We start from the raw sequence: 14,569 nt of genomic DNA on the forward strand, positions 1-14,569 counted from the left end.
TGCTGGGGACTGAGGGTGGTATAAAGTCCATAAAAGATTCAGGTCTGATCCCCCAGAAAAAAATCTACAGTCTAAAGGGGAAACGGAAACATGTGCTCTGTGGGTTAATAAAGGCCCCAGTCAAAGCCCTCTATATGGGATAAAATCCCCCAGACAGCTGGGGAAGGATGGGAGGGAGAGCTTGCACCCCTGCAACTGAGCTCAGAGCCCGTTTTGCCATGTCTATCTCTGTCTCAATGGAGTAAGTGCTCAATTCTCAGTGAAGGACATATTGGAACTGACAGCCTCACCATTGTGTATATAATCTGTCATGGCTGACAGATGAAGAAATGGGATTTTATGAAATGCAACTGGATATAGCCATCAGCCACTGCTGGAAGGAAAGCCTTGTTCTCCTGAACCCCTTAAAAAGCGCTCCTCCTCAGTCCTCTTTGCCCCTTGACTGCAGCCATCTGAGCACCAGGTTTAAAGCACCATTTCTCCCATTACTGCTGATCTTTTGTTGTGCTTCCCTTTTGTCCACCCTGCCCTTTGATTGCCAAGCTCTCGCAGCAGGGCAAATTGCAGCTGAAATGGTAGAAACAATGGGATCCGGCAGTGTCCAGATGGAGGCACTGGGAACCAGGCATGCTTAACTGCTTACTTTCAGCTGGTCTGCCCTGAGTGTAAGTGAGCAGGCCTCACCTTTCAACTGCCAGAGTGAAATCCACCCTCCTGACTGTCACATGGGTTTCCCCAAAGGCAGAGTTAATTGGAAAGTGAAACAATTAATGGGAGATGGAAGAGAGCTAACAGTAAAAATTGCTTTGAGGGGGAGTTACCATTCAAGTATCTTTAGTCCTTAAGTATTTGGGAAGGATCTTTTGTTCAACATTTAATGCATCTGAGAACTCCAGTTTCATTATGAGCCATTATGAAATGAGTGATTGGTGGCTTATTGTCTTTTGTGTGTGGCCATGTATTTTGTCATGGTAATAGGCATCTTAAATATCATTTTGTTTGTTCATTCAACAAACATTTATTGAGAACTTTCTGGGTGGTTTGCTTTGTAGTAGATACTGGGGATAAAAGGATAAATGAGAGCATCTCTGACCTCAAAATACTTCCAGTCTAGGAGAAGACAGAAAAGTACACAAAAAATAGCATATTGCATTATAAGGATTGTGATAGATATCTTCAGGAGAGACAATGGTGTGTCCAGAAGGAATGGCATAAGAAATAGGGCTGGAGAGGGTAACTGTGTCTGCTGACAATATGTTGCAATATACAGGTCACTAATCTCACTAATGACAAAATGGATTACCCATAGTAAAATGGGTCTTCCCTCATTTATTCAGTAAATGTTTATTGAGTGCCTACTATTTTCCAGGTACTGTGCTTGGTATCTCTGTGATGGTATATACAGGCTAGAAAGGAAAACAGGCATTAATTAAATTAGCACAAAAATCAAATGTAAATTTAAAACTATGATAAGTACAACAAAGATGAGATACATTGTTTCATGAAAGCATGGGAACATTTGACAGGCCCCTTTGCCCCATGCAGTCACAGTTGTCAAACGTCCCCTCTTTTTTCTTTTTTTCTGGAAGAAAATTAAGTCTTATTTATTTTTAAAACCAAACCACTAGGAAAATATATCATAGTCTTGAAACAACAGACAATATTATCATTTCAAGCAATAAGCTGGTAAAAAGACAAAGTCCTTAAAATGATAAGTTGCCAGAACTGGGATGAGAACAACTCATGTAGCAAAGGCCCAAGCTAAAGTGGGATTTGGTAACGGAGGACAGTGCTTTTGCCGCTCTAAAGGAGCCACAGTTCACCCCTGAGTTGCTTACTTTTCCTCCCTTGACTTTTGTGTTGCCAGAGGATTGTTTCAATACAGCTCTGTCATTTCTGGGGGCAAAGTAAGCAACACTGGGTTTAGACTTTCATTCTGTTTCATGAAAACCAGATTTTTCCAAACCCCATACCTAACAACAAACTTCTCCTCTTAATTTCTCAACTTGTGCTGTTTTTCCTTGGTCCCTAATGAGCTGCTTGTTTGAGTGCAGAGATGCCGTACTCCAGGATAAACCCCCAACAGACACAAACAGAAATAGGGAACCATGTGTGTTTGAGGAGAAGCTGGGGCAGAAGTAAGCTGCAGCTGGAGTTATGGAAATGAGCACAGGTTGTTGAGAAGTTAAGATGCTCTCCTGAACTCTGCCACCTTGGGCAGGACTCTCTATGGTTGAAGTTTTGGCCTCTTCATTTGGAAAATGGAAGCATTGGACTATGGGACCTTTAGAAGACCTCCCATCTCTAAATAGTTCTTGTTCTTGAGATTGCATTAAACCAAGATAGATCCTGTTATTTAAGGTGAGAAAGGCAACGATTAAAGCATCCTTATTAATGTTCAAAAATCAATGTAACATATTTTTACTAAAGAAACGGAAAAATATACCTCCACAGAGCATTCTGGTGTTAAAGGTGGCCATTTCCAACTTATAAATAATTAAGCCTTTTGATATGAAATTTTAAATAGTTTCAACATGCTCATCTTTGTTTCTCTCTCTCTCCTTCTCCATTCCACCCACCCTTAGGCTTATGAGCGGCCACAGAAACACTCAGCTCTCCACTATGACCCAGGCCTCCCACAGGATTTCACCAGTGACACCTTAAAACCAAAGCACCAGCAAAAAAGCAGCAGCCAGAACCACATGGACTGGTCCACCAACTCTGACAATGGACCTGCCACTCAGAATTGCTTCATCAGTCCAGAGTCTGGCAGAGAAACTGCAAGCACCAGCAAGATCCCAGCTCTTGAGCCCATGGCTTCCTTTGCAAAGGCCCAGGGTAAGAAAGGCAGTGCAGGGAGCACATGGAATCAGTTGTCCAACAGTAACAAAGATCTGCTCTTGGGAGGTGTGGTTCCATCTCCAAGCAACCACAGCTCACCAGCCCCACCCAGCAGCTCTGCTGAGTGCAGTGGGATTCAGCCCTTGGTAGATCAAGATGGAGGAAGTACAAAGGAGCCCCTTGAACCACCTACTATAAACAGCAAGAAAAAGTCCAGCAAAAAAGATGTGATAAGTCAAACCATACCAAACTCAGACCTAGATTGGGTCAAGAATGCTCAGAAAGCATTTGACAGTACAGAAGGGAAAAGGGAAGGCTACTCTGCAGATAATGCCCAAGAGGCCTCACCAGCCAGGCAGAATGTGAGTTCGGTCAGTAATCCTGAAAATGACTCAAGCCATGTCCGGATTACTATCCCTATCAAGGCACCTTGCCTCGATCCAAGCAGCCATAAGAGGAAAAAGAGACAGTCCATCAAAGCAGTGGTGGAAAAGATCATGCCAGAGAAAGCCTTGACTTCAGGAATCACTATGAGCAGTGAAGTAGTTAATAGGATATTTTCCAACCCTGAGGGTAATAAGAAAGACCCCCGTGTCCCTAAGTTGGGTAAAATGATGGAGAACGAGTCCCCCTCAGCTGGCCTTGAAACTGGTGTAAATGCTGAGAAAGTTGTCCCAGGAGGTGTACCTAAGCAGAGAAAGCCACCCATGGTCATGACGCCTCCAACATGCACAGATCACTCTCCAAGAAAGCTGCCAGAAATCCAGCACCCCAAGTTTGCCGCCAAACGGAGGTGGACATGCAGCAAACCAAAACCCACCAGTCTGCTTCGGGAGGCAGTCATGGCCACCTCCGATAAATTGATGGTGGAACCGCCGTCTGCTTATCCCATCACTCCATCCAGCCCTCTCTACACCAACACAGACAGTCTTACTGTGATCACGCCAGTCAAAAAGAAGCGGGGGCGACCAAAGAAGCAGCCTTTGCTCACGGTTGAGACAATTCATGAGGGGACGTCCACCAGTCCAGTCAGTCCCATCAGTCGGGAGTTTCCTGGCACCAAGAAGAGAAAGAGACGACGTAGTTTAGCTAAGTTGGCCCAACTAGTGCCAGGAGAGGACAAACCCATGAGTGAGATGAAATTTCACAAAAAAGTAGGAAAGCTTGGGGTATTGGATAAGAAGACCATCAAAACTATTAATAAGATGAAAACACTCAAGAGGAAAAATATATTGAACCAGATCTTGTCCTGCTCCAGCAGCATAGCACTGAAGGCCAAAGCTCCCCCGGAGACCAGTCCTGGGGCAGCAGCGATCGAGAGCAAACTGGGCAAGCAGATTAATGTCAGCAAGAGGGGCACCATCTACATCGGCAAGAAAAGGGGCAGGAAGCCGAGGGCAGAGCTGCCACCCCCATCCGAAGAACCCAAAACAGCCATCAAGCACCCGAGGCCTGTTTCTAGCCAGCCGGATGTTCCCGCCGTGCCTTCCAACCTTCAGTCACTTGTGGCGTCTTCACCAGCAGCTATGCACCCACTTTCGACACAGTTGGGTGGGTCCAATGGCAACCTGAGCCCCGCCAGCACTGAAACCAATTTTTCAGAGTTGAAAACTATGCCAAATCTCCAGCCCATCAGTGCTCTTCCAACCAAAACCCAAAAGGGAATCCATAGTGGGACCTGGAAGCTGTCTCCACCCAGGCTGATGGCCAACTCCCCTTCACACCTTTGCGAGATCGGGTCACTCAAGGAGATAACACTGTCCCCTGTGAGCGAGTCCCACAGTGAAGAGACGATCCCGAGTGACAGTGGCATTGGGACAGACAACAACAGCACGTCTGACCAAGCAGAGAAGAGTTCTGAATCCCGACGGAGGTACTCTTTTGATTTCTGCTCCCTGGACAACCCGGAGGCCATCCCATCTGACACCAGCACAAAGAACCGGCATGGCCACCGGCAGAAGCATCTCATCGTGGACAACTTTCTGGCCCACGAAAGCCTCAAGAAGCCAAAGCACAAGAGGAAACGGAAAAGCCTGCAAAACCGTGATGATCTCCAGTTTCTGGCGGACCTAGAAGAGCTCATCACGAAGTTCCAGGTGTTCAGGATCTCCCACCGGAGTTATACCTTTTACCATGAGAATCCGTATCCCAGCATTTTTCGGATTAATTTTGATCACTATTACCCGGTGCCATATATCCAGTATGACCCGTTGCTCTATCTTCGTAGGACTTCAGACTTAAAGTCAAAGAAGAAGCGTGGTAGGCCTGCAAAAACCAATGACACCATGACAAAGGTGCCTTTTTTACAAGGGTTCAGCTACCCTATTCCCAGTGGAAGTTACTATGCACCCTATGGAATGCCTTACACATCAATGCCTATGATGAACCTTGGTTATTACAGTCAGTACCCAGCTCCTCTGTACCTGTCACACACGCTCGGAGCAGCGTCCCCGTTCATGAGGCCCACAGTGCCACCACCTCAGTTCCACACAAGCTCCCATGTGAAGATGTCTGGTACAGCTAAGCATAAAGCAAAGCACGGAGTGCATCTGCAGGGGCCCGTGGGCATGGGCCTTGGTGACAGGCAGCCATCCCTGAATCCTCCCAAGGTGGGCAGCGCCAGTCTGTCCAGCGGTCGGCTCCACAAGAGGAAACACAAACACAAGCATAAGCACAAGGAAGACCGGCTCCTGGGGACCCACGACAACTTGAGTGGTCTCTTCGCAGGCAAAGCCACTGGCTTCTCCAGCCACATCCTGAGCGAGCGGCTGAGCAGCGCAGACAAAGAGCTCTCCTTGGTGAGTGAGAAAAACAAGCATAAGGAGAAGCAGAAGCACCAGCACAGTGAAGCCGGCCACAAAGCGTCCAAGAACAACTTTGAGGTGGACACCTTGTCTACACTGTCACTTTCGGATGCCCAGCACTGGACGCAGGCCAAGGACAAAGGTGACTTGAGCAGCGAGCCTGCAGACTCCTGTGCGAAAAGGTACTCTGGCAATGGTGGGGACGGGGGCAGCGCAAGACCGGAGAGCCTGGATGTGTTCAGTGAGATGAACCCTCCAAACGACAAGTGGGACAGTGATGTGAGTGCGAGTAAAAGGAGGAGCTACGAAGGCTTTGGAACGTACAGGGAAAAGGACATCCAAGCCTTCAAGATGAACCGCAAGGAGAGAAGTCCCTACGACTCCTCCGTATCTCCAGGTAAGGCCGAATTTTCTTCACACCTGGACTCTGCTGTGACTTGGTTGCTGGGCCCTGCCATTCAGCAGTCGCTGTCTTTGGCACATTTTTGCACTCACTAGTTTGCAGAGAGGTAGAAGCCGTATGACAGTGGGTCTTCTTGTACATTTGAGTCTGCTGTACCTTTTTTGCCTGTTTACTCAGTATTTACTGTCTTGCCTCTTTTGGCTCCATTGCCTGAGGACTGCGGGCCCAGAGGCAGCCCCAGTAGCTGCCTAGACTACATCCATACCACCTACCTTTATGCTTTTAATGAACAATATGGTGCCTAGGTCCTCATCTGATCTGATGGTGAATTTGCGAGTTGGGTAAATCCTGTAAAACTCACTAGGAATACCAACAAGATCCCAGGAATGTCAGAGCTGGATGCAAATGAATATCTAGTTTATCTGACACGCTAGCTCTAGATGTCACACAGCCTAGGTTGAAACACCTATAGCAGAGCCATTGGAAGCTAATGACCAGTGACCCTTGAAGGCTACGTGGTAAGGAAGCCACAGACCAAGACCATGCTTTCCTCTTTTTGTCCATGGGCATTTGATAAGCATCCCTTTGTAGACCCTTCAAGTGGAGCCTTGACCTGTCATTTCCCTGCATAAAGGTAGGGCCAGGGCGGAACCTGGCTGTCAGCACCATGAGTTTCCTGCCTCTGTGGGACTTTACCACTGTGTCTCTTGGCACATCCACTGGGGTTGGGATTTGCCCACTAATCTCTAAACTGAAGTCTGGTTGCTCATTCCTTGCCAGTTGCTGGCAGAATTTCCTTGCTAATGTGCCCACCCACGTAAACCTTCCTTGCCACAGAAGCCTCGCACTTCTACACATATATCCCTTTGTCCCTGTCCATATATCACACAGATGGTAAGACTCCTGTAGAACAGAGTAGTTATTTACTAGGAAAAGAGTCAAAACTCCTTAGGTCAGACAAACTCTTGACCAAAGCCTAGTTTCAAGGACTGATCATTCCTGATAAGATTTGAGTGTACTGTTTGACCTTTGTGTATGGTGCTTATCCCTTGCTCATCCTCCCCCTTCACAGGGAGTCAAATTAGTGAAACTGAAGGCAATCTATTCATGAGGATTAGAGACGTTTTCCAGGCCAGCAGATTTCAGGAGGAAATATGGCTATGAGTTGGAAGCCACTTAAAGATTGCCCCAAATTGCCAGTAGCTTGTGAGTTGCTCTTGTGGTAGATGTTGTCCTTGCTTAATGAAGAGATCAATTAGCAGTCATGTCTCCTGCACTTGCCGAAGGGGATGAATGGCCCACACTTCATGTCTGCCCAGATAGATGTCCTCTTTTGGGTTTCCCCATTTCTGATCATCAGACTTTATTGAAGGTGCTTATTTTTTGTGCAAAGCCTAAATTAAGCCCATCCAAACAAGAGTTGGGCTTCCCTAGTAGCTCAGATGCTAAAGCATCCGCTGCAATGCAGGAGACCCAGGTTCGATCCCTAGGTCAGGAAGATGCCCCGAAGAAGGAAATGGCAACCCACTCTAGCATTCTTGCCTGGAGAATTCCATGGACAGTGGAGCCTGGCAGGCTATAGTCCATGAGGTCACAAAGAGTTGGACACAACTGAGCAACTAATACACACGGACCAGAGCTGTTAAAAGATTAAATTTTCACATGAGACATATTGTTACTTTCTCTTACAATGTGGTGGAATTGAACTTGCCATGAGCAAAGAGCTTTCTTATTTCTATTTTCTTAGCATTGTTTAGTTAGAAAACAATAATAGTATGTTATTGCTGAGAACCTGCAAGCAAGAATCCTAACTTAACAGACCTGAGAAACAAGGTCTCAGAAGCTAAAACCAGCCGCTGTTACATTAGGGTTCTCAGCAGTCTTAAGGGGACTTCTGCCTGTTTCGACTGTATTACAGGTGGGCTCTGGCTTAAGTTTGCGAGCTAGAGGTTTATCTCTGGGCCCTGCATCTGAGGGCAGCCACACTGTAGCCATACACAACTCCTTGTATTTGTATTCACAAGGTGGTTGTTACTTCATTTAAAATTCTCCCTCTCCTTCCTCAACTTCTTATTGTTTTGCAGCTAGCCACAGAAAGCTGGATTCAGCCTGGAAATCGAGTTCTGCACCCAACTCTGTTATGACCTTAGGCATGATATCCTACCTCTTTGGGGGTACTATCTGCCAACCTGTAACTCAAAGAATTGGGCCAGATCTCTTGTATGGCATATTTCAATTCTTAAAGCCATTTTACATGTATTTCTTAGAGTGCCCTTTCTGCAATCTTAGAAGAGAAATACTTTGATTTCCATTTTATGGAACAGGACACTGAGGCTCAGAGATCAGGTGACCTGGTCAGGTTCAGAAAAATTCACTTTTAATTCTAAGCCTAGGGCTTTGCCCTCTGCATTGCAACTCAGCTGCATGTCACCCAGCTAGTTAAGGCCAAGTCTAGAACACAGGGCCTGGTCCCCAGTCAGTATCCCTATATCTCACCACCACCCTTCCTCTCAGAATCTCATCTATCCTCTGATTACATGCTTTCCCCTAGGGCATCTGCACAGTGATTATGTGATGAGTACATAAGAGTGTAATTAAAACAAGAAGACATCCCTTGATTTAGCTCCCAGCCAATGAAGGAGGATTTCTAATGGCCTAAACTTGACTAAATATCAGCCTGGAAACATGTATGCTGACAAGGTTTCCACTTCTGTCCTTGCTAAAATCCAGTTCCCTGAGTTATTTTTGCCACTGCTTGTGCTTAGTTTTGTGTTGTATGAGCTTTTTTTCTAAACATTATCATGAATCTTAATTGTTAGTGGCTTCTGGGTCTGTATAGTTATACCTGTTGTCCCTACACATCTTGATGAATACCTTATTGGAAAAGACCAGATTCCCTATCATTCCCTTTCCTTCTAAACCATGGCCTCTCCTTGATATTTTAAATGCCCCTTCTATTCCTGAACCCCTGAACATCAGGGAAAAAATGCCCTTAGCACTTGGAACCCAAAGCATTCACCTTAATGTAATATACTCCAAAGAGTGCCAAATCCCATTAAAAGCTGGGAGACAGATGAGATGAGACTGAAGCATTAAGATTTTCAGAGACTTTATCCAAATCGAGGTATCTTTTTGGCTAGATGGTACTGAAGGTCATGTTTAGAAAATAAGCATCTGTCCTTCCACACCTCCTCTTCTTTCACCTCTTCCTTCTCCACGTGGCTCATTTCCACAGCATCTTAATGTCCAATTTCACACGATCTAGTCTTCTCTAAAATTGGTATGGCATAAATATAAATGCCATTCTTTACCCTGTTGAGGACCAAATTTAGGAGCAAAGTGAAAAGAGGACCCTGAGATCAGAACTCATATATGTGAAAGTTGCTCAGTCATGTCTGACTGTTTGCAACCCCATGGACTATACAGTCCATGGCATTCTCCAGGCCAGAATACTGGAGTGGGTAGCCTTTCCTTTCTCCAGGGTATCTTCCCAACCTAAGGATCGAACCCAGGTCTCCCGCGTTGTGGCAAATTCTTTACCAGCTGAGCCACAAGGGAAGCCCAAGAAAACTGGAGTGGGTAGCCTATGCCTTCTCCAGGGGATCTTCCCGACCCAGGAATTGAACTGGGTTCTCCTGCATTGCAGGCAGATTCTTTACCAACTGGGCTATGAGAGAAGCCCAAATGAAAGTAATTACCCTTATGGAGAGAGGAATTAGAGACCCCACTTAGCAATAGCAGCAGTTGCACACTTCATTTGCTCTTTTCTGCTTGGAAAGTCATTTGTTCTCCATCCCCCTGCCCCAGTATATAGATGTGTTGTCTTGTTAGCCCCCTTACCACATACCTAGAGCTGGAAAGTTACACAGACTCTTCACCTTTTTCCTCTATTTTACTCCTGTCCTATTGCTTCTTTGGTTTCAAAAGGCAGTGACTCTTTTGACCTATTTTCTAAATGCACACCATCTGGTAAATCTTCACCTATAAAAATGCTAGACTCTCAGAGTTGGGAAAGCTTCATCTGGGCTGCCGTCTCACCAGGCACCACCGTCTCATGCACGCTGACGTGTGGCACATTCCAGAGAGCAAACCTGTCCAAGGGTGACAATGCATATTCGGATGATGCTATGTGCTCAGAGCCAAGTTCTCCTGAGGCAGCGGAAGAAGTCTCTAGTGTAAATGATGTTCTTCCTGTTCCAACCTCTTGGTGAAAACAATCTTTGCATACTTTGATGTAAAGTTAGGCCAGGGGCTTCAGATATTTTGACTGCTGCTGTCCAGGCTCCCATCAGATATTGGAGAAACAGTGAGGAGAGTTAAGTTTATACCTATTACCTCTTAGTCCAATGCCATTCTTAATCAAGGTGAGTCCCCAGAGTCAAGTCCTTTCCCCGTGATGAACGGATGCTGAGAATTCATTCTTAGCTCACGTCTCAGATATCAGAGGCCTGCCGTGTAGGTAGCTGAATTCCTTTGAGCCTGGGTGACTCCACTTCTTCTTGTGGCTCTGTCTTGCCCTCTGTCAGCTCCTCTTATAGGCACTGTGGGCATTTCGGGAGGCAGTCTCTGTTGTCAGTCACAGGCAGGAAATGGATGCCCAAGCCAAAAATAATACAGAAGCCTCCTCCAATCAGTCATACAGATGAGGGAATGTTAACCACATGGACAAAATGTCATGAAAACCATACAAAAGAAACATGTGTGTGGAAAGTTTTCTAAACCTGAAATAGAAGGAAGAAGAGGACTCATGGGAGGAGAAAGTTAAAACCAGGAAAGAAGGAAGAGTAAAAAGTGGAAAACTGGTGAAGTGTGGTCTGTCTGACTTCAATCCAAGTTGAATTCTAGGTCATCCTGTGGGAGGAAGTGAAAGATTCATTAGCAAATGGTTGCTGTGTGGCTTAGTGAGATTATGAGTACCTGCCTCAGTCTTGTCTCCTCTGCTAACCAGCTGGAAGATCTTCTTTACTCACAGTTTTCCCAAGTAATACTAGGACAATAAGGGTTCTGACCAGACCTGATAGTCTAGGAGTCTCGAATTTATACAATGGAATTGGAGCACATACACACACCAGATTGTGCAGTTAGAGAGAAAATGCCCACATTATAGCCAAGTTGACCAATTAATTAGCTGTTCAGTGAAGTTTCAAAGCAGATTCTTCTGGCCCATGTCTTAACCTATGTGACATCCCATTCATCTTTGGCTCAAGTGACTTCACTTAACCATTTGATCTCACTTTTCCAAAAGATGAGACCTCATAATTATACCAGCAAATTAACTTGTTCATTGTGCAGGCTGAAACCAGTCATCGTCTTAGAACTAAATAAGTTAGAGCACCAATATGACCAATTGTATGAGAGCAGATTGAGCAAACTTGTACCTGTAGTCACACTTAGAAGAAAAGAGTACTAATATAGTATAAACACTTCATTTTGCTTATGAGAATACTGAGGTTTAGGAAGGACAAGTGACTCATCCAATGATACATATCTAATTAGTAGAAGGGCTCAGAATGGGAAGTTTAGCATCAGGCAGAAAGAAAGGGAAGCAAGAGAGAGAGACAATAAAAGAAAAAAAGAGAGCAAGAGAAAGGTGAGTGTGGGAGAGATGTTAAGTTATATGTTTTATTTCGCTGTGAGCTGTTGTAAAAGGTAAGCATCTCTTTGACAATAATTTGTTTCCAGGCTATCTCTGGGGACCCATGTTTGGGACTGGAAACGATCTTTGTGGACTGTGATGGAAGTAATTTTTTTTTCCTTTTCTGTCTTCACAATTGCACATACTTATTTTATTGAGCCTCCCACAGTTCCTCCTAAGGTTTCCTTTTGGAAACCAGGAATTAATCAAATTAAATGTTGTGACCCATAACTTTCTGACAATGAAAAAAAGAAAATAGCATCTCTTTTGCTACGTTGAACCAGAAATCCAGCAATCTGCCTTTGGAGCATGGAGTCTCCAGGCCATTTATCTTCCCACAGTTGGCAAACTTTCCCCCATCCTTTTGGGATATTTTATGTATACCTCTGTGGCTTTGGAGAGTTATGAAGATTCAGGTGTAGGTAAGGAAAGTGAAAGTGTTAGTCACGCAGTCATGTCTGACTCTTTGCCACCCCATGGACTATAGCCTGCCAGGCTCATCTGTCCATGGGATTCTCCAGGCAAGAATACTGGTGTGGGTTGCCATTTCCTTTCTAGGGGGTCTTCCTGACCCAGGGATCGAACGCAGGTTTCCTGCATTGCAGGCAGATTTTTTACCATCCAAGCCATCTACAGAGAAGTCACAATTTTGACAGACTTGGCTTTGATACAACACGGAGCTTTTCTTGGCCAGAAAAATCAGTAAAGCATGCCTTCCAAAGGCTAGCCTGTCAGTGGGCCATGATAAGGATAGTGCCTTTGGAAGGATCCTCCAGAAAACCATGTCTTCACTCTGTAAACAAATAAGCAATAAGGCTGAACAGTTCATCGTGGGTTAGACTTGTGCCAGTATAGCACTTCACACAAAGTAGTTGAATTGAAGAGGAACTAATAAAGACAAGGGACATTTTTTAAATTATTAATTTAGTGTCTAGTATATGCATGGGTTTGTACAGTCCTGGGAGAGTAGTTCAAGGATGCTTTACTATTAATGAATCATAGTAAAAAAAAAGCATTAAGTAACTCAATGGTTTTGCCCTCAAAGAGGGTACAATCAGGAGTCTCTCCTGAATAACCTGCTGCTGCTGCTGCTAAGTCACTTCAGTCGTGTCCGACTCTGTGCGACCCCACAAACGGCAGCCCACTAGGCTCCTTTGTCCCCAGGATTCTCCAGGCAAGAATACTGAAGTGGGTTGCCATTTCCTTCTCCAATGCATCAAAGTGAAAAGTGAAAGTGAAGTCGCTCAGTCGTGCCTGACTCTTAGCGATCCCATGGACTGCAGCCTACCAGGCTCCTCCGTCCATGGGATTTTCCAGGCAAGAGTACTGGAGTGAGTTGCCATTGCCTTCTCCCCTGAATAACCTAGGGGAGGAAAATAGATGCAACTTAGACTATAAGGACCATCAGGAAATCATAGAGAAGATGCTGGGCTGTCCAATGAGGGTAAGCCACTGCCGTATTTTCAGTGCTGGTGGAGAGGTGGAACCAGGAAATTCTTCTGTTTGGCATTTTTTTAAGGATGGAAGAGTCTTTTAGAGCATGGAAATGGTGGGATGGTGATGGGAGGAAGTGCAGTCAAGCATACAGTGGGAAGGAAGCTCTGTCAGTAAAGGTATTTAGGAGGAAATACCCCCAAAACACTTGGGAAATGGTGTTTAGTCTAAGTTCTATTGAGGTTAAGATCCGCAGTTGGGAAATCATGGTAGATAAGAAGTTGTTGTGCTGGAGTTGAAAGGTTTTACCCCACACTCTGAGGCTTGTGCTTAATTAAGTAGACAGTGGGCAGCCATTTCATTATTCAGGCAAAAATTGTGAGATGATCAAATTATTGTCTTTTTCCCCTGACTGCTCCCTCCCTATTGTCTGGGTTGGGCAAACTTACCCCATCTTGCATTTTTCATATGACATTGTAATAATTCATTTCTTATTTGAATTGTACCCACTACCTACCCTTCTTCCCCCAGCCCACCGCCTGGATTATAAGCCTCTTAAAAGCATCATATCTATCTACTCAGGTGCTCGAAGAAAAAAATAAATAATAATGAGTCATTCCTGACTCATCTGTCTCCCTCTGTAGCTAAAATCAAAGAGGGTTCCAATATGTTGGCCTCGGGCAACTGGAAGCATGATGGCACGTGAATAGAACCATAGACATTGAAGCGGGAGTGTGAGGGGACGAGTGGCTGAGGCAGCAGTTGGCAGCCCTGCATAGAGTAGAGCTAGAGATTCACCCAAGGGGAAGACTGGAAAATTAAGGACAGAGAGTGGAAGGGGGGGACCCCTGTGGTTCACCTTAAACAGAGGGGCAGAGTAAGAGGGGATCGGGCAGAAACAGAGAAGGAGTGACAGAATTGTTGGAGAAGAAACAAGGGCACAGAGAAGAATGAATTTCAGAAGAATGGGGTGGGGGGTCATGAGGGCCTGAGCTACAGAGTTCATAGAAGATGGGGATATGTGAGAATTTGTATGAACATATTGTCAGCTCTGGAGACAGCAGAAAAGTTAGCAATTAAGTATTTAGTGCCTCGTATTGTTAAGCGGGGGTGGGGTGGGCTGTGTGCCAAGTTCAGGTGGTAGAGAGGTAATGAATAAGTAGATGATGAGAAAATAGGGGGCGAAGGTGCAGAAAGTGAAACGTGGCTGTGGTTGGAGCTTCTTAGAAGCTCCGACTTCTTAGAAGGCTTTGTTCTATAGTGAGCCCTTGATGGGAAGTGACACATTCATTCTTAGCAGGCCTTCAGTCTAAGGTTCCCCCAATTCAGGGAGCATGAAAACAATGCCATACTCTTTATCCTATGTCATTCTGCCTCCCTGTGAAGCCCACATATAGAAAAGGTTTTAGTATTTTAAAAGAGATCAGAGATTCCAGGCAGGCTCCACCTTGC

At 45.3% G+C, this 14,569-nt stretch overlaps 1 protein-coding gene across 3 annotated transcripts in view; it reads left to right on the top strand.

The window, feature by feature from the left end:
* The window catches only part of SETBP1 (SET binding protein 1), a 408,011-nt gene that overhangs the window by 284,919 nt on the left and 108,523 nt on the right, over window positions 1-14,569 (top strand). For all 3 annotated transcript variants that reach the window (XM_055559771.1, XM_055559773.1, XM_055559772.1), the window contains exon 4: window positions 2,586-6,042. In XM_055559771.1, coding sequence (XP_055415746.1) covers window positions 2,586-6,042 — 3,457 coding nt within the window. The remainder of the gene's footprint in view (window positions 1-2,585; window positions 6,043-14,569) is intronic.

Source organism: Bubalus kerabau, chromosome 21, assembly GCF_029407905.1.
Source record: "Bubalus kerabau isolate K-KA32 ecotype Philippines breed swamp buffalo chromosome 21, PCC_UOA_SB_1v2, whole genome shotgun sequence".
Classification (NCBI taxonomy): Eukaryota; Metazoa; Chordata; class Mammalia; order Artiodactyla; family Bovidae; genus Bubalus; species Bubalus kerabau.